Source organism: Nerophis lumbriciformis, linkage group LG21 (genome assembly GCF_033978685.3).
Source record: "Nerophis lumbriciformis linkage group LG21, RoL_Nlum_v2.1, whole genome shotgun sequence".
NCBI classification, from domain to species: Eukaryota; Metazoa; Chordata; class Actinopteri; order Syngnathiformes; family Syngnathidae; genus Nerophis; species Nerophis lumbriciformis.
The window spans coordinates 39,171,806-39,193,086 of record NC_084568.2 but is presented as its reverse complement, the minus strand read 5'-3'; the positions used below and the strand labels follow the sequence as shown (position 1 = coordinate 39,193,086).

Here is a 21,281-nt window from a genome sequence, read left to right as displayed (position 1 = left end):
ATGTTGGAGAAAAAAAAAAAAAAAAGTTGGTACTATTATTTCTAAATACAAAAAAATAATCCCACGTTAATTAAAATGCAAAGTAAAGCCTATATAACAGAAATATTATTTGTTACAACATAACGCCCCCCCCCCCCCCCCTTCCCGTATCATGACTCTTTTTGGACGTCACCACATCAAAAAAATCAACACAAGATGTCAAAACGGCCAAAACTGTCAGGTGCCCAGGGAAGAAAAAAGAGAAAAGAAGAGGAGGAGAAACGAGAAAACGACAAGAGGTAGCAGGTAGGTAACGTTAGCCTACATGAAATGATTTGTCTGTTACAGAATGTGATAGTAACCTGGCTTTTTAGCATTAAGCTAATGTTACATGATTCGGCAATTGCGAAAAAATAAATAGCTAGTTCTGTTTTAACGTCGGGTTAATATTGTGGAGGGGGCTAAATTGTTATGGAAAATAATAATGTAACGTTAGGTAATTACAGTACTCCCACCTTACATTCCTCAGGGACATTTGTATTAGATCTTTTAAGCAGGTGTTTTTTGTTTACATTGTTATCGCCTTCTGGTTAGCTAATGTTTGCCCTGCAGGTAATAGTCACTTTTCCACCCCTTTATATATTAGGTATAGTTGTAAGCCTAGTTGTTAAAGTGCACATCATTAATGTTAATTAAGCAATATGTATGTAAAAAATATTGTATTTCATATATTCATTTTTTATTTTTTGCATTCATTTATTTATTCATATTTTTTTTAAATCTTGTTAACTATTCTGATTGTTAATTTGCTTTCTTTAAGTAAAAAAAAGGTCAAAGACAAAGCTATTCGGTTTCTTGTGAGTATATACACTTCACTGCCGATGTGGGGGGGGGGGGGCGCCACCTAAAATCTTGCCTAGGGCGCCAGATTGGTTCGGGCCGGGCCTGGGTGGGTGCCATGATTGGGTATAAAAACAGCTTCCCAAAAAATGCTCAGTCATTCACAAGAAAGGATGGGGCGAGGTACACCCCTTTGTCCACATCTGCGTGAGCAAATTGTTGAACAGTTTAAGAACAACGTTTCTCAAAGTGCGATTACAAGAAATTTAGGGATTTCTACATCTACGGTCCATAATATCATCAAAAGGTTCAGAGAATGTGGAGAAATCACTCCACGTAAGCGGCATGGCCGGAAACCAACATTGAATGACCGTGACCTTCCATCCCTCAGACGGCACTGTATCAAAAACCGACATCAATCTCTAAAGGATATCACCACATGGGCTCAGGAACACTTCAGAAAACCACTGTCACTAAATACAGTTGGTCGCTACACCTCTAAGTGCAAGTTAAAGCTCTACTTTGCAAAGTGAAAGCCATTTATCAACAACACCCAGAAACGCCGCCGGCTTCTCTGGGCCCGAGATCATCTAAGATGGACTCATGCAAAGTGGAAAAGTGTTCTGTGGTCTGACGAGTCCACATTTCAAATTGTTTTTGGAAATATTCCACATCGTGTCATCCGGACCAAAGGGGAAGCGAACCATCCAGACTGTTATCGACGCAAAGTTGAAAAGCCAGCATGTGTGATGGTATGGGGGTGCATTAGTGCCCAAGACATGGGTAACTTACACATCTGTGAAGGCACCATTAATGCTGAAAGGTACATACAGGTTTTGGAGCAACATATGTTGCCATCTAAGCGCCGTCTTTTTCAGCAAGTCAATGCCAAGCCACATTCAGCACGTGTTACAACAGCGTGGCTTCGTAAAAAAAAGAGTGCGGGTACTTTCCTGGCCCGCCTGCAGTCCAGACCTGTCTCCCATCGAAAATATGCAGCGCATAATGAAGCGTAAAATACGACAGCGGAGACCCCCGGACTGTTGAACGACTGAAGCTCGACATAAAACAAGAATGGGAAAGAATTCCACTTTCAAAGCTTCAACAATTAGTTTCCTCAGTTCCCAATCGTTTATTGAGTGTTGTTAAAAGGAAAGGCCATGTAACACAGTGGTGAACATGCCCTTTCCCAACTACTTTGTCACGTGTTGCAGCCATGAAATTCTAAGTTAATTATTATTTGCAAAAAAATAATAAAGTTTATGAGTTTGAACATCAAATATGTTGTCTTTGTAGCATATTCAACTGAATATGGCTTGAAAAGGATTTGCAAATCATTGTATTCCGTTTATATTTACATCTAACACAATTTCCCAACTCATATGGAAACGGGGTTAGCACATTTGCATTTAGTCCCAAGATTGTATTTGAAGAAGCTTCTTCCAACTCACCAGACCCTGACATGAAACAATACAATAAATCCAGTTTGGAACCTTTATCACTTCTGCTCCCAATGCAGGCCGATACTGTTTCTCTTTCGTGCTGATACCGCTAGACAAAACACATTGTGTTCAACTTTGGAGGTTTCATTGACAATCTGTTGGAATTTCTAATGACTACAAAAGCGATAATTGCTAGCTGCCGGCTGTTGCGTTAATCACTAGCTGTCAACAAGAGCGACCAATTGCTAGCTGGAAACTTGCGTAAAATCGCTATCTGACTATTAGCGTGCTAATTGCAAGCTAGCAGCTTGCACCGCTAATCACTAGCTGTCAACTGGCACGCTTACAAGCAGTACGAATCACTAGCTGAAAACTAGAGAGCTAATAGCTAGCTGACAATGAGGGCGACCAATTGCTAGCTGGAAACTTGGGCTGTAGCGCAAGCTTATAACTAGCATGCTAATTGGAAGCTAGCAGCTTACACCGCTGATCGCTAGCTGGCAAATGGCGCGATGATAGCTAACTGACAACTGGCACGCTAATTGCTAGCTTACAACCGGTGCTAATCACTAGCTGAAAACTAGAGCACTGATCACCAGCTGACAACGAGAGAGACCAATTGCTAGCTGGAAACTTGCGTAAAATCGCTATCTGACTGTTAGCGTGCTAATTGCAAGTTAGCAGCTTGTGCCGCTAATCACTAGCTGTCAACTGGCACGCTTACAAGCAGTACGAATCACTAGCTGAAAACTAGAGAGCTAATCGCTAGCTGACAATGAGGGCGACCAATTGCTAGCTGGAAACTCGGGCTGTAGCGCAAGCTTATAACTAGCGTGCTATTTGGAAGCTAGCAGCTTACACCGCTGATCGCTAGCTGGCAAATGGCGCGATGATAGCTAACTGACAACTGGCACGCTAATTGCTAGCTTACAACCGGTGCTACTCACTAGCTGAAAACTAGAGCACTGATCACTAGCTGACAACGAGAGCGACCAATTGCTAGCTGGAAACTTGCGTAAAATCGCTATCTGACTGTTAGCGTGCTAATTGCAAGTTAGCAGCTTGCGCCGCTAATCACTAGCCGTCAACTGGCACGCTTACAAGCAGTACGAATCACTAGCTGAAAACTAGAGAGCTAATCGCTAGCTGACAATGAGGGCGACCAATTGCTAGCTGGAAACTCGGGCTGTAGCGCAAGCTTATAACTAGCGTGCTAATTGGAAGCTAGCAGCTTACACCGCTGATCGCTAGCTGGCAAATGGCGCGATGATAGCTAACTGACAACTGGCACGCTAATTGCTAGCTTACAACCGGTGCTAATCACTAGCTGAAAACTAGAGCACTGATCACCAGCTGACAACGAGAGAGACCAATTGCTAGCTGGAAACTTGCGTAAAATCGCTATCTGACTGTTAGCGTGCTAATTGCAAGTTAGCAGCTTGCGCCGCTAATCACTAGCTGTCAACTGGCACGCTTACAAGCAGTACGAATCACTGGCTGAAAACTAGAGAGCTAATCGCTAGCTGACAATGAGGGCGACCAATTGCTAGCTGGAAACTCGGGCTGTAGCGCAAGCTTATAACTAGCGTGCTAATTGGAAGCTAGCAGCTTACACCGCTGATAGCTAACTGACAACTGGCACGCTAATTGCTAGCTTACAACCGGTGCTACTCACTAGCTGAAAACTAGAGCACTGATCACTAGCTGACAACGACAGCGACCAATTGCTAGCTGGAAACTTGCGTAAAATCGCTATCTGACTGTTAGCGTGCTAATTGCAAGTTAGCAGCTTGCGCCGCTAATCACTAGCCGTCAACTGGCACGCTTACAAGCAGTACGAATCACTAGCTGAAAACTAGAGAGCTAATCGCTAGCTGACAATGAGGGCGACCAATTGCTAGCTGGAAACTCGGGCTGTAGCGCAAGCTTATAACTAGCGTGCTAATTGGAAGCTAGCAGCTTACACCGCTGATCGCTAGCTGGCAAATGGCGCGATGATAGCTAACTGACAACTGGCACGCTAATTGCTAGCTTACAACCGGTGCTAATCACTAGCTGAAAACTAGAGCACTGATCACCAGCTGACAACGAGAGAGACCAATTGCTAGCTGGAAACTTGCGTAAAATCGCTATCTGACTGTTAGCGTGCTAATTGCAAGTTAGCAGCTTGCGCCGCTAATCACTAGCTGTCAACTGGCACGCTTACAAGCAGTACGAATCACTAGCTGAAAACTGGAGAGCTAATCGCTAGCTGACAATGAGGGCGGCCAATTGCTAGCTGGAAACTCGGGCTGTAGCGCAAGCTTATAACTAGCGTGCTAATTGGAAGCTAGCAGCTTACACCGCTGATCGCTAGCTGGCAAATGGCGCGATGATAGCTAACTGACAACTGGCACGCTAATTGCTAGCTTACAACCGGTGCTACTCACTAGCTGAAAACTACAGCACTGATCACTAGCTGACAACTAGCTGGAAAACTTGTGCTGTAATCGCTGGCTGACAACTCGCGTGCTGATTGCAAGCCAGCAGCTTACACCGCTAACCGCTAGCTGGCAAATGGCGTGATGATAGCTAACTGATAATGGGAACGCTAATCGCGAGCTGAAAACGAGAGTGCTAATCGTGAGCTGAAAACTAGAGCGCTAATCGCAAGCTGGCAACTTCTGCAGTAATTGCTGGCACACAACTGGCGCGCTGATCACTAGCTGACGACTGCGGCGTTAATCGCGAGCTGAAACCACAGTGCTAATAGCTTGCTGGCAACTAGCGCGCTAATCACTAGCTGACGACTGCGGCGTTAATCGCGAGCTGAAACCACAGTGCTAATAGCTTGCTGGCAACTAGCGCGCTAATCACTAGCTGACGACTGCGGCGTTAATCGCGAGCTGAAACCACAGTGCTAATTGCTAGCTGGCAACTAGCGCGCTAATCACTAGCTGACGACTGCGGCGTTAATCGCGAGCTGAAACCACAGCGCTAATAGCTTGCTGGCAACTAGCGCGCTAATCACTAGCTGACGATTGCGGCGTTAATCACGAGCTGAAACCACAGCGCTAATAGCTTGCTGGCAACTAGCGCGCTAATCACTAGCTGACGATTGCGGCGTTAATCACGAGCTGAAACCACAGTGCTAATAGCTTGCTGGCAACTAGCGCGCTAATCACTAGCTGACGATTGCGGCGTTAATCGCGAGCTGAAACCACAGTGCTAATAGCTTGCTGGCAACTAGCGCGCTAATCACTAGCTGACGACTGCGGCGTTAATCGCGAGCTGAAACCACAGTGCTAATTGCTAGCTGGCAACTAGCGTGCTAATCACTAGATGACGACTGCGGCGTTAATCGCGAGCTGAAACCACAGTGCTAATAGCTTGCTGGCAACTAGCGCTCTAATTGCTAGCTGGCAACTGGTGCGGTACAGAAACATGTTTATTTGTCTGCTAAGCTAGGAAGAAGAGACTTTAGATGCAGGCTGTTGTACAAAAGCAGTGAAGTTGAGTAGTTGAGTAAATGTTAAATAAAAAGAGAATACAACAAATCCTTTTCAACTTATATTCAATAGAATAGACTGCAAAGACAAGATATTTCATGTTCACACTGACAAACTAAATAATCATGAACTTAGAATTGAATGGCAGCAAAATGTTGCAAAAAAGGCATTTTTACCAGTGTGTTACATGGCCTTTCCTTTTAACAACACTCAGTAAAGGTTTGGGAACTGAGGAGACACATTTTTGAAGTGGAATTCTTTCCCATTCTTGCTTGATGTACAGCTTAAGTTGTTCAACAGTCTCCCTTCTCATATTTTACACACACATTTTCAATGTCTGGACTACAGGCAGGCCAGTCTAGTACCCGCACTCTTTTACTATGAAGCCACGCTGTTGTAACATGTGGCTTGGCATCGTTTTGCCGAAATAAGCAGGGGCGTCCATGGTAACGTTGCTTGGATGGCTCCAAAAGCTGTATGTACCTTTCAGCATTAATGGTGCCTTCACAGATGTGTAAGTTACCCATGTCTTGGGCACTAATACACCCCCATACCATCACACATGCTGCCTTTTACACTTTCACCCTAGAACAATCCGGATGGTTCTTTTCCTCTTTGGTCCGGAGGACACGACGTCCACAGTTTCCAAAAACAATTTGAAATGTGGACTCGTCAGACCACAGAACACTTTTCCACTTTGCATCAGTCCATCTTAGATGAGCTCGGGCCCAAAGAAGCCGGCGGCGTTTCTGGGTGTTGTTGATAAACGGTTTTCACCTTGCATAGGAGATTTTTAACTTGCACTTACAGATGTAGCGACCAACTGTACACTCTTAGAAATAAAAGTGCTAAGTAGAACCATATATGGTTCTTCGGCTCGTCCTCATAGGAGAACCCTTTTTGGCTCCAGGTAGAACCTTTTTATAAAGGTTCCACCTGGAACCCTTTTGGAGGGTTCTACCTAGAACTGTGTGTGTAAGGTTCCACCCAGAACCCCCCATGAGAGGTTCTACAAAGAACCCACGCAGGGAGTTCCACTAAGAACCCTTTTGTATTTCAAGACTTTCATCTAGAACCCACGCAGGGAGTTCCACTAAGAACCCTTTCGTATTTCAAGGGTTTCATCTAGAACCCACACAGGGAGTTCCACTAAGAACCCTTTCGTTTGTCAAGGGTTTCATCTAGAACCTATGCAGGGAGTTCCACTAAGAACCCTTTCATGTTTCAAGGGTTTCATCTAGAACTCACACAGGGAGTTCCACAAAGAACTCTTTCATGTTTCAAGGGTTTCATCTAGACCTGACACAGGGGGTTCTAAAAACATCCCTTTTCAAAGGTTTTCACCGATAACCGTCTTGTCTTCTGAGGGTTCTATAAAGAACCATATTGTACTCTACAGATCAGTTTAGTTCATATTAGATAGGCACCATTATTGGCAAATGTTATCAGGAAGTATGTCCCTGGTGACACAGGATCTTACCCATGCTTTCAACAATCCCTGAAGAACTCTTTCTTCCAAAAACGGTTCTCTGGATCAAAATAGTTCTTACTGGAACCCTTAGTGTTAGTGAGAACCCTTTTAAAACCAATTATTCAGAAAAGGGGTTTTAAAGGGTTCTCTGGATCAAAATGGTTCTTACTGGAACCATTAGCGTTACCAAGAACCCTTGGAAAAACCCTTTCTTCGGGAAAGGGTTTTTCCAGAAGCAAATGGTTCCAGTTAGAACCTCAGCCCTTGTAGAATAACCCTTTTAGAACCCTTATTTCTAAGAGTGTAGTTACGGACAGTGTTTTTCCGAAGTGTTCCTGAGCCCATGTGGTGATATCCTTTACACACTGATGCGGCTTTTTGATGCAGTACCGCCTGAGGGATCCAAGGTGTGTAATATCATGGCTTACGTGCAGTGATTTCTCCACATTCTCTGAACCTTTTGATGATATTACGGAGCGTAGATGGTGAAATCCCTAAATTCCTTGTTGAGAAATGTTGTTCTTAAACAATTTGCTCAGGCATTTGTTGACAAAGTGGTGACCCTCGCCCCCGTCCTTGTTTGTGAATGGAAGCTGCTTTTATACCCAATCATGGCACCCACCTGTTCCCAATTAGCCTGTGGGATGTTCCAAATAAGTCTTTGATGAGCATTCTTCAACTTTCTCACTCTTTTTTGCCACTTGTGCCAGCTTTTTTGAAACATCACATTCCAAATGAGCTAATATTTGCAACAAATAAGAAAGTTTCTCAGTGTGAACATGAACTATCTTGTCTTTGCAGTTTATTCAATTGAATACAAGTTTTTATTTAGACAACTGCACTGCTTTTGGGCTTTGTAATCCGATACCTGTTTTCTTTTTGTCGATATCAGAGCGATATCGGATTGGGACACCACGAGACAGAACACATTGTGTTCACCTTTGGAGGTTCCACTGACCTTCAGAAAGTGATCCAGAGGAGCATCTGTGAGCTGACACTTCTTCCACAGCACAATGTAAGACGTCTGCCTTTCAATGTTCTGCGTCCCCCGAAACCTAAATTGTTTGTGCCTCTGGGATAGGCTCCAGCAGACCCTAATGAGCCAAAGAAAAGTCTCCTGGCCACTGACTTGGTTCATCGAGCTCTTGACCGGCCTGCTCTTTAGCAAACACTCCTCAGAGAGCACTTGACAAGTGAGGACCAATCAGTGCGGCGCTCAAGGCATGACGGTGCCTTGCGACAGCGATGAGGTCATCTCCGTGTGAACCAAGTAGGTCTTCAGCTGACCTTTGCCCTTCACCTTGATGATGCCCCGACACCAGCAGATGTAGCCCAGCGTGGACAGGATCTCGCTGGTCTCCTCCGTCACCTGCATGGGGCCACAAATAATAATTAAAGCTGCAAGCAGCATTGGTCGGGCCCGCGTATTTGGCAGGTGCTAGTCCTAAGTGTCCCAATAATTTTGGCAAGTTGTAGTCCTAAGTGTCCCAATACTTTTGTCCAGTGTAGGTGTCCCCATACGTGTGTCCAGTGGTAGTCCTAAGTGTCCCAATACTTTTGTTCAGTTTTCATCATAAGTGTCCCAATACTTTTGTCTACTTTTAGTCCGAATTGTCCCAATACTTTTGTTTAGTGTACCTACCTTGTCTGCATTGTGTGGGCACGCTGGTGCGCCCTGCTTTTAAGCAGCCTTCTAGAAAAAACAGCAGCATCAGCGCAGCGGCTCTTTGAAGGGTCATAAAATCAAAACCGGAGTATTTCGCTAACTTTCAATTAGAAGGGTTCAATCTCTCTCCGGTGTTAGTTTGAAGCCGAAACGACAAACGCGCTCAGAGGAGATAATGTTTGAAGAAAGGTGACTGGTTTTTACAAAAATGTTGTGTTGAAGGGGGAATAGCAAACTTCCTGTAGATTTTTGCTGGGGGTTGTCAATTTATGAAATGTAGGTCTAAGTGAGACCTACATAGTGGTTTTTGTTTCATTTCTTTCCCAGTGGGAGTTACAGGCAGTTTTGTCATTTTTGTCTTCCGAGGAGCAGTTTTTTCTCTCCGTTTTATTCAAAAATTGCTCTAGAGCACAATTTTGAGATTTTGGGTTAGGTTTTTTATTAGATCGCAATTTTTGCCAGTCCTGATGTGTGCGTTCAGTTTGGTGAGTTTTGGGGGGTAAAATTACAGCTCAAAGAGGCAAAAGTAACTGTTTTTAGTACTTTTTTGTCTTGAAGGGGGAATTGCCAACTTCCTGTTGATTTCTGCCCGATGATGTACAATTATGAAAACTAAGTCTAAGTCAGACCTACATAGAGGTTTTTGTTTCATGTCTCTCCGATCTTCCTAGTGGGAGATATAGACAGTCTAGTTTTTTTTTTTCCTAGGGGGCGCTAGAGCGCAATTTTGAGTTTTGTGGTTCGTTTTTTTTATTAAAAGACAATTTTCGCAGGTCCTGATGGGTGGGTCAAATATGGTGAGTTTTGAAGCATGTTAAGTGGGTCAAATTAGTGCTCAAAGAGGCGGCGGAAGAATAAAGAATAATAAAGAATAAAACCTTACAAATTCAATAGGTCCTTATGTCCCATTGCATAAGGACTCCCTGTGGGAGTCCTTATGCAATGGGCCATGCGGGCCCTAATAGAAGGGTTCAATCTCTCTCCTGTGTTAGTTTGAAGCCGAAACGACAAACACGCTCAGAGGAGATAATGTTTGAAGAAAGGTGACCGGTTTTTACAAAAATGTTGTGTTAAAGGGGGAATAGCAAACTTCCTGTAGATTTTTGCTGGGGGTTGTCAATTTATGAAATGTAGGTCTAAGTGAGACCTACATAGTGGTTTTTGTTTCATGTCTTTCCGACCTTCCCAGTGGGAGTTACAGGCAGTTTTGTCATTTTTGTCTTCCGAGGAGCAGTTTTTTCTCTGTTTTATTCAAAAATTGCTCTAGAGCGCAATTTTGAGATTTTGGGTTAGGTTTTTTTTATTAGATCGCAATTTTTGCCAGTCCTGATGTGTGCGTTCAGTTTGGTGAGTTTTGGGGGGTAAAATTACAGCTCAAAGAGGCAAAAGTAACTGTTTTTAGTACTTTTTTGTCTTGAAGGGGGAATTGCCAACTTCCTGTTGATTTCTGCCCGATGATGTACAATTATGAAAACTAAGTCTAAGTCAGACCTACATAGAGGTTTTTGTTTCATGTCTCTCCAATCTTCCTAGTGGGAGATATAGGCAGTCTAGTTTTTTTTTTTTCCTAGGGGGCGCTAGAGCGCAATTTTGAGTTTTGTGGTTCGTTTTTTTTATTAAAAGACAATTTTCGCAGGTCCTGATGGGAGGGTCAAATATGGTGAGTTTTGAAGCATGTTAAGTGGGTCAAATTAGTGCTCAAAGAGGCGGCGGAAGAATAAAGAATAAAGAATAAAACCTTACAAATTCAATAGGTCCTTATGTCCCATTGCATAAGGACTCCCTGTGGGAGTCCTTATGCAATGGGCCATGCGGGCCCTAATAGAAGGGTTCAATCTCTCTCCTGTGTTAGTTTGAAGCCGAAACGACAAACACGCTCAGAGGAGATAATGTTTGAAGAAAGGTGACCGGTTTTTACAAAAATGTTGTGTTGAAGGGGGAATAGCAAACTTCCTGTAGATTTTTGCTGGGGGTTGTCAATTTATGAAATGTAGGTCTAAGTGAGACCTACATAGTGGTTTTTGTTTCATGTCTTTCCGACCTTCCCAGTGGGAGTTACAGGCAGTTTTGTCATTTTTGTCTTCCGAGGAGCAGTTTTTTCTCTGTTTTATTCAAAAATTGCTCTAGAGCGCAATTTTGAGATTTTGGGTTAGGTTTTTTTTATTAGATCGCAATTTTTGCCAGTCCTGATGTGTGCGTTCAGTTTGGTGAGTTCTGGGGGGTCAAATTACAGCTCACAGAGGCAAAAGTAACTGTTTTTAGTACTTTTTTGTCTTGAAGGGGGAATTGCCAACTTCCTGTTGATTTCTGCCCGATGATGTACAATGATGAAAACTAGGTCTAAGTCAGACCTACATAGAGGTTTTTGTTTCATGTCTCTCCAATCTTCCTAGTGGGAGATATAGGCAGTCTATTTTTTTTTTTCCTAGGGGGCGCTAGAGCGCAATTTTGAGTTTTGTGGTTCGTTTTTTTTATTAAAAGACAATTTTCGCAGGTCCTGATGGGTGGGTCAAATATGGTGAGTTTTGAAGCATGTTAAGTGGGTCAAATTAGTGCTCAAAGAGGCGGCGGAAGAATAAAGAATAAAGAATAAAACCTTACAAATTCAATAGGTCCTTATGTCCCATTGCATAAGGACTCCCTGTGGGAGTCCTTATGCAATGGGCCATGCGGGCCCTAATAGAAGGGTTCAATCTCTCTCCTGTGTTAGTTTGAAGCCGAAACGACAAACACGCTCAGAGGAGATAATGTTTGAAGAAAGGTGACCGGTTTTTACAAAAATGTTGTGTTGAAGGGGGAATAGCAAACTTCCTGTAGATTTTTGCTGGGGGTTGTCAATTTATGAAATGTAGGTCTAAGTGAGACCTACATAGTGGTTTTTGTTTCATGTCTTTCCGACCTTCCCAGTGGGAGTTACAGGCAGTTTTGTCATTTTTGTCTTCCGAGGAGCAGTTTTTTCTCTGTTTTATTCAAAAATTGCTCTAGAGCGCAATTTTGAGATTTTGGGTTAGGTTTTTTTTATTAGATCGCAATTTTTGCCAGTCCTGATGTGTGCGTTCAGTTTGGTGAGTTCTGGGGGGTCAAATTACAGCTCACAGAGGCAAAAGTAACTGTTTTTAGTACTTTTTTGTCTTGAAGGGGGAATTGCCAACTTCCTGTTGATTTCTGCCCGATGATGTACAATGATGAAAACTAGGTCTAAGTCAGACCTACATAGAGGTTTTTGTTTCATGTCTCTCCGATCTTCCTAGTGGGAGATATAGGCAGTCTATTTTTTTTTTTCCTAGGGGGCGCTAGAGCGCAATTTTGAGTTTTGTGGTTCGTTTTTTTTATTAAAAGACAATTTTCGCAGGTCCTGATGGGTGGGTCAAATATGGTGAGTTTTGAAGCATGTTAAGTGGGTCAAATTAGTGCTCAAAGAGGCGGCGGAAGAATAAAGAATAAAGAATAAAACCTTACAAATTCAATAGGTCCTTATGTCCCATTGCATAAGGACTCCCTGTGGGAGTCCTTATGCAATGGGCCATGCGGGCCCTAATAGAAGGGTTCAATCTCTCTCCTGTGTTAGTTTGAAGCCGAAACGACAAACACGCTCAGAGGAGATAATGTTTGAAGAAAGGTGACCGGTTTTTACAAAAATGTTGTGTTGAAGGGGGAATAGCAAACTTCCTGTAGATTTTTGCTGGGGGTTGTCAATTTATGAAATGTAGGTCTAAGTGAGACCTACATAGTGGTTTTTGTTTCATGTCTTTCCGACCTTCCCAGTGGGAGTTACAGGCAGTTTTGTCATTTTTGTCTTCCGAGGAGCAGTTTTTTCTCTGTTTTATTCAAAAATTGCTCTAGAGCGCAATTTTGAGATTTTGGGTTAGGTTTTTTTTATTAGATCGCAATTTTTGCCAGTCCTGATGTGTGTGTTCAGTTTGGTGAGTTTTGGGGGGTAAAATTACAGCTCAAAGAGGCAAAAGTAACTGTTTTTAGTACTTTTTTGTCTTGAAGGGGGAATTGCCAACTTCCTGTTGATTTCTGCCCGATGATGTACAATTATGAAAACTAAGTCTAAGTCAGACCTACATAGAGGTTTTTGTTTCATGTCTCTCCAATCTTCCTAGTGGGAGATAAAGGCAGTCTAGTTTTTTTTTTTCTTTGGGGGCGCTAGAGCGCAATTTTGAGTTTTGTGGTTCGTTTTTTTTATTAAAAGACAATTTTCGCAGGTCCTGATGGGTGGGTCAAATATGGTGAGTTTTGAAGCATGTTAAGTGGGTCAAATTAGTGCTCAAAGAGGCGGCGGAAGAATAAAGAATAATAAAGAATAAAACCTTACAAATTCAATAGGTCCTTATGTCCCATTGCATAAGGACTCCCTGTGGGAGTCCTTATGCAATGGGCCATGCGGGCCCTAATAGAAGGGTTCAATCTCTCTCCTGTGTTAGTTTGAAGCCGAAACGACAAACACGCTCAGAGGAGATAATGTTTGAAGAAAGGTGACCGGTTTTTACAAAAATGTTGTGTTGAAGGGGGAATAGCAAACTTCCTGTAGATTTTTGCTGGGGGTTGTCAATTTATGAAATGTAGTCCTAAGTGAGACCTACATAGTGGTTTTTGTTTCATGTCTTTCCGACCTTCCCAGTGGGAGTTACAGGCAGTTTTGTCATTTTTGTCTTCCGAGGAGCACTTTTTTCTCCGTTTTATTCAAAAATTGCTCTAGAGCGCAATTTTGAGATTTTGGGTTAGGTTTTTTTATTAGATCGCAATTTTTGCCAGTCCTGATGTGTGTGTTCAGTTTGGTGAGTTTTGGGGGGTAAAATTACAGCTCAAAGAGGCAAAAGTAACTGTTTTTAGTACTTTTTTGTCTTGAAGGGGGAATTGCCAACTTCCTGTTGATTTCTGCCCGATGATGTACAATTATGAAAACTAAGTCTAAGTCAGACCTACATAGAGGTTTTTGTTTCATGTCTCTCCAATCTTCCTAGTGGGAGATAAAGGCAGTCTAGTTTTTTTTTTTCTTTGGGGGCGCTAGAGCGCAATTTTGAGTTTTGTGGTTCGTTTTTTTTATTAAAAGACAATTTTCGCAGGTCCTGATGGGTGGGTCAAATATGGTGAGTTTTGAAGCATGTTAAGTGGGTCAAATTAGTGCTCAAAGAGGCGGCGGAAGAATAAAGAATAATAAAGAATAAAACCTTACAAATTCAATAGGTCCTTATGTCCCATTGCATAAGGACTCCCTGTGGGAGTCCTTATGCAATGGGCCATGCGGGCCCTAATAGAAGGGTTCAATCTCTCTCCTGTGTTAGTTTGAAGCCGAAACGACAAACACGCTCAGAGGAGATAATGTTTGAAGAAAGGTGACCGGTTTTTACAAAAATGTTGTGTTGAAGGGGGAATAGCAAACTTCCTGTAGATTTTTGCTGGGGGTTGTCAATTTATGAAATGTAGGCCTAAGTGAGACTTACATTGTGGTTTTTGTTTCATATCTTTCCGACATTCCCAGTGGGAGTTACAGGCAGTTTTGTCATTTTTGTCTTCCGAGGAGCAGTTTTTTCTCCGTTTTATTCAAAAATTGCTCTAGAGCGCAATTTTGAGATTTTGGGTTAGGTTTTTTTATTAGATCGCAATTTTTGCCAGTCCTGATGTGTGCGTTCAGTTTGGTGAGTTTTGGGGGGTAAAATTACAGCTCAAAGAGGCAAAAGTAACTGTTTTTAGTACTTTTTTGTCTTGAAGGGGGAATTGCCAACTTCCTGTTGATTTCTGCCCGATGATGTACAATTATGAAAACTAAGTCTAAGTCAGACCTACATAGAGGTTTTTGTTTCATGTCTCTCCGATCTTCCTAGTGGGAGATATAGGCAGTCTAGTTTTTTTTTTCCTAGGGGGCGCTAGAGCGCAATTTTGAGTTTTGTGGTTCGTTTTTTTTATTAAAAGACAATTTTCGCAGGTCCTGATGGGTGGGTCAAATATGGTGAGTTTTGAAGCATGTTAAGTGGGTCAAATTAGTGCTCAAAGAGGCGGCGGAAGAATAAAGAATAATAAAGAATAAAACCTTACAAATTCAATAGGTCCTTATGTCCCATTGCATAAGGACTCCCTGTGGGAGTCCTTATGCAATGAGCCATGCGGGCCCTAATAGAAGGGTTCAATCTCTCTCCTGTGTTAGTTTGAAGCCGAAACGACAAACACGCTCAGAGGAGATAATGTTTGAAGAAAGGTGACCGGTTTTTACAAAAATGTTGTGTTGAAGGGGGAATAGCAAACTTCCTGTAGATTTTTGCTGGGGGTTGTCAATTTATGAAATGTAGGTCTAAGTGAGACCTACATAGTGGTTTTTGTTTCATGTCTTTCCGACCTTCCCAGTGGGAGTTACAGGCAGTTTTGTCATTTTTGTCTTCCGAGGAGCAGTTTATTTTCCGTTTTATTCAAAAATTGCTCTAGAGCGCAATTTTGAGATTTTGGGTTAGGTTTTTTTATTAGATCGCAATTTTTGCCAGTCCTGATGTGTGCGTTCAGTTTGGTGAGTTCTGGGGGGTCAAATTACAGCTCAAAGAGGCAAAAGTAACTGTTTTTAGTACTTTTTTGTCTTGAAGGGGGAATTGCCAACTTCCTGTTGATTTCTGCCCAATGATGTACAATTATGAAAACTAGGTCTAAGTCAGACCTACATAGAGGTTTTTGTTTCATGTCTTTTCGATCTTCCTAGTGGGAGATATAGGCAGTCTAGTTTTTTTTTTTCCTAGGGGGCGCTAGAGCGCAATTTTGAGTTTTGTGGTTCGGTTTTTTTATTAAAAGACAATTTTCGCAGGTCCTGATGGGTGGGTCAAATATGGTGAGTTTTGAAGCATGTTAAGTGGGTCAAATTAGTGCTCAAAGAGGCGGCGGAAGAATAAAGAATAATAAAGAATAAAATCTTACAAATTCAATAGGTCCTTATGTCCCATTGCATAAGGACTCCCTGTGTTTGTTACAAAATAACAAACACGGAGGCTCCAGTTTACACGAGGACCACTTTATTTACCTTCTTTCAAAAACCTCCGCAACGTGACATCACTTCCGCTCTTAGCGCCTTCAAAATAAGAGCTCAAGGCATATACTGTATAACAGCGCATAACAGGAACTTAACATCACAAAGAGGAAAGCCCATGAAAATAGGTTACAAACGTTATTTAATAAGAAGCCAAAAGTGCAAAAACAATAATGTTGGTGTTAGAGGAGTTGTGAATTAGGTACACCTGCAGTCTGCAGGTGTACCTAATGTTGTGTCCCTGCAGTCATTCACAACTCCTCCAACACCAACATTATTGTTTTTGCACTTTTTGGCTTCTTATGAAATAATTTTTAAAAATAGATTCAATCTTGCACGTGGAAAGTTTAAGTGTGGGCTTTAGTTGATATAACAATTCTACAGCGGGGGTGCAGGAGGCGGGGCTACTGGAGCCTCAGCCAGTGCGTCTTTTGCAGCCGTTTTATGATCGCTCAGCACAAGAAATACGTTACACACATACAGTTGTTGACAAAATACACTGTACATTATATACCTCAGCTAACTAAACTATGGAAATGTATAATATAGTTAATATAGCAATACGGTCTCACTGCACAGCAGGCCAGCAGTTAGCCGAGTCATTGCGCAATCCATGTTGAGGCACTGAGTGACGTGCCTCAACTGGCTGCTGCTCACCGCACCGTCTCTTCTCAGTATTTGAACGGCAAATGTGAAAATTCAGCGATTTTGAATACAAATAATCTAAAACTGGTGAAGTTAAATGGAAAATAACTTTATAGTATAATCACTGGATACATATAACAATTTTTTTTTTTTTTTTTCTTTTTACTTTTTTTTTCTTTCCATGATGGCAGGTGAGGCCCCTCACTGTAGTCAAGGCAGGTGGCCAAATACTTTTAGCAATATAGTGTATGTTCAATGTTTGACTTTGCATCCAAACAGCTGCTAATTAGGTCTAAAAATGATGTTGGGGACCTCCAAATAGCCAGGGGCCCCTGATAGAGCCCAAATGTGAGCAGAAGCAGAAGAGAAAACCTTTCAAAATACTTTTTGTAGAAAGAATTCTGAATTTGCACGACCTTTTAAATGCAAGCAATACAGAAGACTGCAAGTAGAAAAATGTCCAGAATGATTCCAACCTGGATCTTCCCCAGCAGGCCGGTGGTCTCCATCCTGCTGGCCACGTTCACGCTGTTCCCCCAGATGTCGTACTGAGGCTTCTGGGCCCCGATGACGCCCGCGATGACGGGCCCGTGGTTTATCCCTGCACACAAAAACACTTTTTGGCCCCGCGCCACATGTACCACACAATATGTCCTTTACCGATTCTCAGTCGGAAGTCGTTGAAGGAATGTTTGTTGATGACGTCCAGCTTGCCCACCAGTGCGAAGGCAAACTCCACCATGGTGCTGATGTGCATGTACTGTCTGTCATGCTCCTGGAAACAACAACAACAACATCCTTCAATGTCTGTCATGCTCCTGGGAACAACAACAACAACATCCTTCAATGTCTGTCATGCTCCTGGGAACAACAACAACAACTACATCCTTCAATGTCTGTCATGCTCCTGGGAACAACAACAACAACATCCTTCAATGTCTGTCATGCTCCTGGGAACAACAACAACAACAACAACTACATCCTTCAATGTCTGTCATGCTCCTGGGAACAACAACAACTACATCCTTCAATGTCTGTCATGCTCCTGGGAACAACAACAACAACAACATCCTTCAATGTCTGTCATGCTCCTGGGAACAACAACAACAACTACATCCTTCAATGTCTGTCATGCTCCTGGGAACAACAACAACAACTACATCCTTCAATGTCTGTCATGCTCCTGGGAACAACAACAACAACTACATCCTTCAATGTCTGTCCTGCTCCTGGGAACAACAACAACTACATCCTTCAATGTCTGTCATGCTCCTGGGAACAACAACAACAACTACATCCTTCAATGTCTGTCATGCTCCTGGGAACAACAACAACTACATCCTTCAATGTCTGTCATGCTCCTGGGAACAACAACAACAACAACATCCTTCAATGTCTGTCATGCTCCTAGGAACAACAACAACAACATCCTTCAATGTCTGTCATGCTCCTGGGAACAACAACAACAACATCCTTCAATGTCTGTCATGCTCCTGGGAACAACAACAAGAACTACATCCTTCAATGTCTGTCATGCTCCTGGGAACAACAACAAGAACTACATCCTTCAATGTCTGTCATGCTCCTGGGAACAACAACAACAACATCCTTCAATGTCTGTCATGCTCCTGGGAACAACAACAACAACATCCTTCAATGTCTGTCATGCTCCTGGGAACAACAACAACAACATCCTTCAATGTCTGTCATGCTCCTGGGAACAACAACAACAACTACATCCTTCAATGTCTGTCATGCTCCTGGGAACAACAACAACAACTACATCCTTCAATGTCTGTCATGCTCCTGGGAACAACAACAAGAACTACATCCTTCAATGTCTGTCATGCTCCTGGGAACAACAACAAGAACTACATCCTTCAATGTCTGTCATGCTCCTGGGAACAACAACAACAACATCCTTCAATGTCTGTCATGCTCCTGGGAACAACAACAACAACATCCTTCAATGTCTGTCATGCTCCTGGGAACAACAACAACAACATCCTTCAATGTCTGTCATGCTCCTGGGAACAACAACAACATCCTTCAATGTCTGTCATGCTCCTGGGAACAACAACAACATCCTTCAATGTCTGTCATGCTCCTGGGAACAACAACAACAACTACATCCTTCAATGTCTGTCATGCTCCTGGGAACAACAACAACAACTACATCCTTCAATGTCTGTCATGCTACTGGGAACAACAACAACAACTACATCCTTCAATGTCTGTCATGCTCCTGGGAACAACAACAACTACATCCTTCAATGTCTGTCATGCTCCTGGGAACAACAACAACAACTACATCCTTCAATGTCTGTCATGCTCCTGGGAACAACAACAACTACATCCTTCAATGTCTGTCATGCTCCTGGGAACAACAACAACAACATCCTTCAATGTCTGTCATGCTCCTGGGAACAACAACAACAACAACATCCTTCAATGTCTGTCATGCTCCTGGGAACAACAACAACATCCTTCAATGTCTGTCATGCTCCTGGGAACAACAACAACAACTACATCCTTCAATGTCTGTCATGCTCCTGGGAACAACAACAACAACTACATCCTTCAATGTCTGTCATGCTCCTGGGAACAACAACAACAACTACATCCTTCAATGTCTGTCATGCTCCTGGGAACAACAACGACAACATCCTTCAATGTCTGTCATGCTCCTGGGAACAACAACAACAACATCCTTCAATGTCTGTCATGCTCCTGGGAACAACAACAACAACAACAACATCCTTCAATGTCTGTCATGCTCCTGGGAACAACAACAACAACTACATCCTTCAATGTCTGTCATGCTCCTGGAAACAACAACAACAACTACATCCTTAAATGTCTGTCATGCTCCTGGGAACAACAACAACAACTACATCCTTCAATGTCTGTCATGCTCCTGGAAACAACAACAACAACTACATCCTTAAATGTCTGTCATGCTCCTGGGAACAACAACAACAACAACAACAACTACATCCTTAAATGTCTGTCATGCTCCTGGGAACAACAACAACTACATCCTTCAATGTCTGTCATGCTCCTGGGAACAACAACAACAACTACATCCTTCAATGTCTGTCATGCTCCTGGGAACAACAACAACTACATCCTTCAATGTCTGTCATGCTCCTGGGAACAACTACATCCTTCAATGTCTGTCATGCTCCTGGGAACAACAACAACATCCTTCAATGTCTGTCATGCTCCTGGGAACAACAACAACAACTACATCCTTCAATGTCTGTCATGCTCCTGGGAACAACAACAACAACTACATCCTTCAATGTCTGTCATGCTCCTGGGAACAACAACAACTACATCCTTCAATGTCTGTCATGCTCCTGGGAACAACAACAACAACTACATCCTTCAATGTCTGTCATGCTCCTGGGAACAACAACAACTACATCCTTCAATGTCTGTCATGCTCCTGGGAACAACAACAACAACTACATCCTTCAATGTCTGTCATGCTCCTGGGAACAACAACAACTACATCCTTCAATGTCTGTCATGCTCCTGGGAACAACAACAACAACAACAACAACAACATCCTTCAATGTCTGTCATGCTCCTAGGAACAACAACAACAACATCCTTCAATGTCTGTCATGCTCCTGGGAACAACAACAACAACATCCTTCAATGTCCGTCATGCTCCTGGGAACAACAACAAGAACTACATCCTTCAATGTCTGTCAAGCTCCTGGGAACAACAACAAGAACTACATCCTTCAATGTCTGTCATGCTCCTGGGAACAACAACAACAACATCCTTCAATGTCTGTCATGCTCCTGGGAACAACAACAAGAACTACATCCTTCAATGTCTGTCATGCTCCTGGGAACAACAACAACAACAACTACATTCTTCAATGTCTGTCATGCTCCTGGGAACAACAACAACAACAACAACTACATCCTTCAATGTCTGTCATTATCCTGGGAACAACAACAACAACTACATCCTTAAATGTCCGTCATGCTCCTGGGAACAACAACAACAACATCCTTCAATGTCTGTCATGCTCCTGGAAACAACAACAACAACTACATCCTTAAATGTCTGTCATGCTCCTGGGAACAACAACAACAACTACATCCTTAAATGTCTGTCATGCTCCTGGAAACAACAACAACAACAACATCCTTAAATGTCCGTCATGCTCCTGGGAACAACAACAACAACAACTACATCCTTCAATGTCTGTCATACTCCTGGGAATAACAACAACAACTACATCCTTCAATGTCTGTCATGCTCCTGGGAACAACAACAAGAACTACATCCTTCAATGTCTGTCATGCTCCTGGGAACAACAACAACAACATTCTTCAATGTCTGTCATGCTCCTGGGAACAACAACAACAACAACAACAACAACTACATCCTTCAATGTCTGTCATGATCCTGGGAACAACAACAACAACTACATCCTTAAATGTCTGTCATGCTCCTGGAAACAACAACAACAACTACATCCTTAAATGTCTGTCATGCTCCTGGGAACAACAACAACTACATCCTTCAATGTCTGTCATGCTCCTGGGAACAACAACAACTACATCCTTCAATGTCTGTCATGCTCCTGGGAACAACAACAACAACTACATCCTTCAATGTCTGTCATGCTCCTGGGAACAACAACAACAACAACAACATCCTTCAATGTCTGTCATGCTCCTGGGAACAACAACAACAACTACATCCTTCAAT

At 42.6% G+C, this 21,281-nt stretch overlaps 1 protein-coding gene across 1 annotated transcript in view; it reads right to left on the bottom strand.

Annotated features, from left to right (window-relative positions):
* Nucleotides 1–8,014: 8,014 nt before the first annotated feature.
* adcy2b (adenylate cyclase 2b (brain)) overlaps nucleotides 8,015–21,281 on the bottom strand; it is a 281,820-nt gene continuing 268,553 nt past the window's right edge. The window contains exons 26-28 of the mRNA XM_061982391.2: nucleotides 17,204–17,318; nucleotides 17,020–17,144; nucleotides 8,015–8,589 (exon numbers count right to left, since the gene is read on the bottom strand). Of these exons, the coding sequence (XP_061838375.2) occupies nucleotides 8,437–8,589; nucleotides 17,020–17,144; nucleotides 17,204–17,318 (393 nt within the window). The 3' untranslated portion in view covers nucleotides 8,015–8,436. The remainder of the gene's footprint in view (nucleotides 8,590–17,019; nucleotides 17,145–17,203; nucleotides 17,319–21,281) is intronic.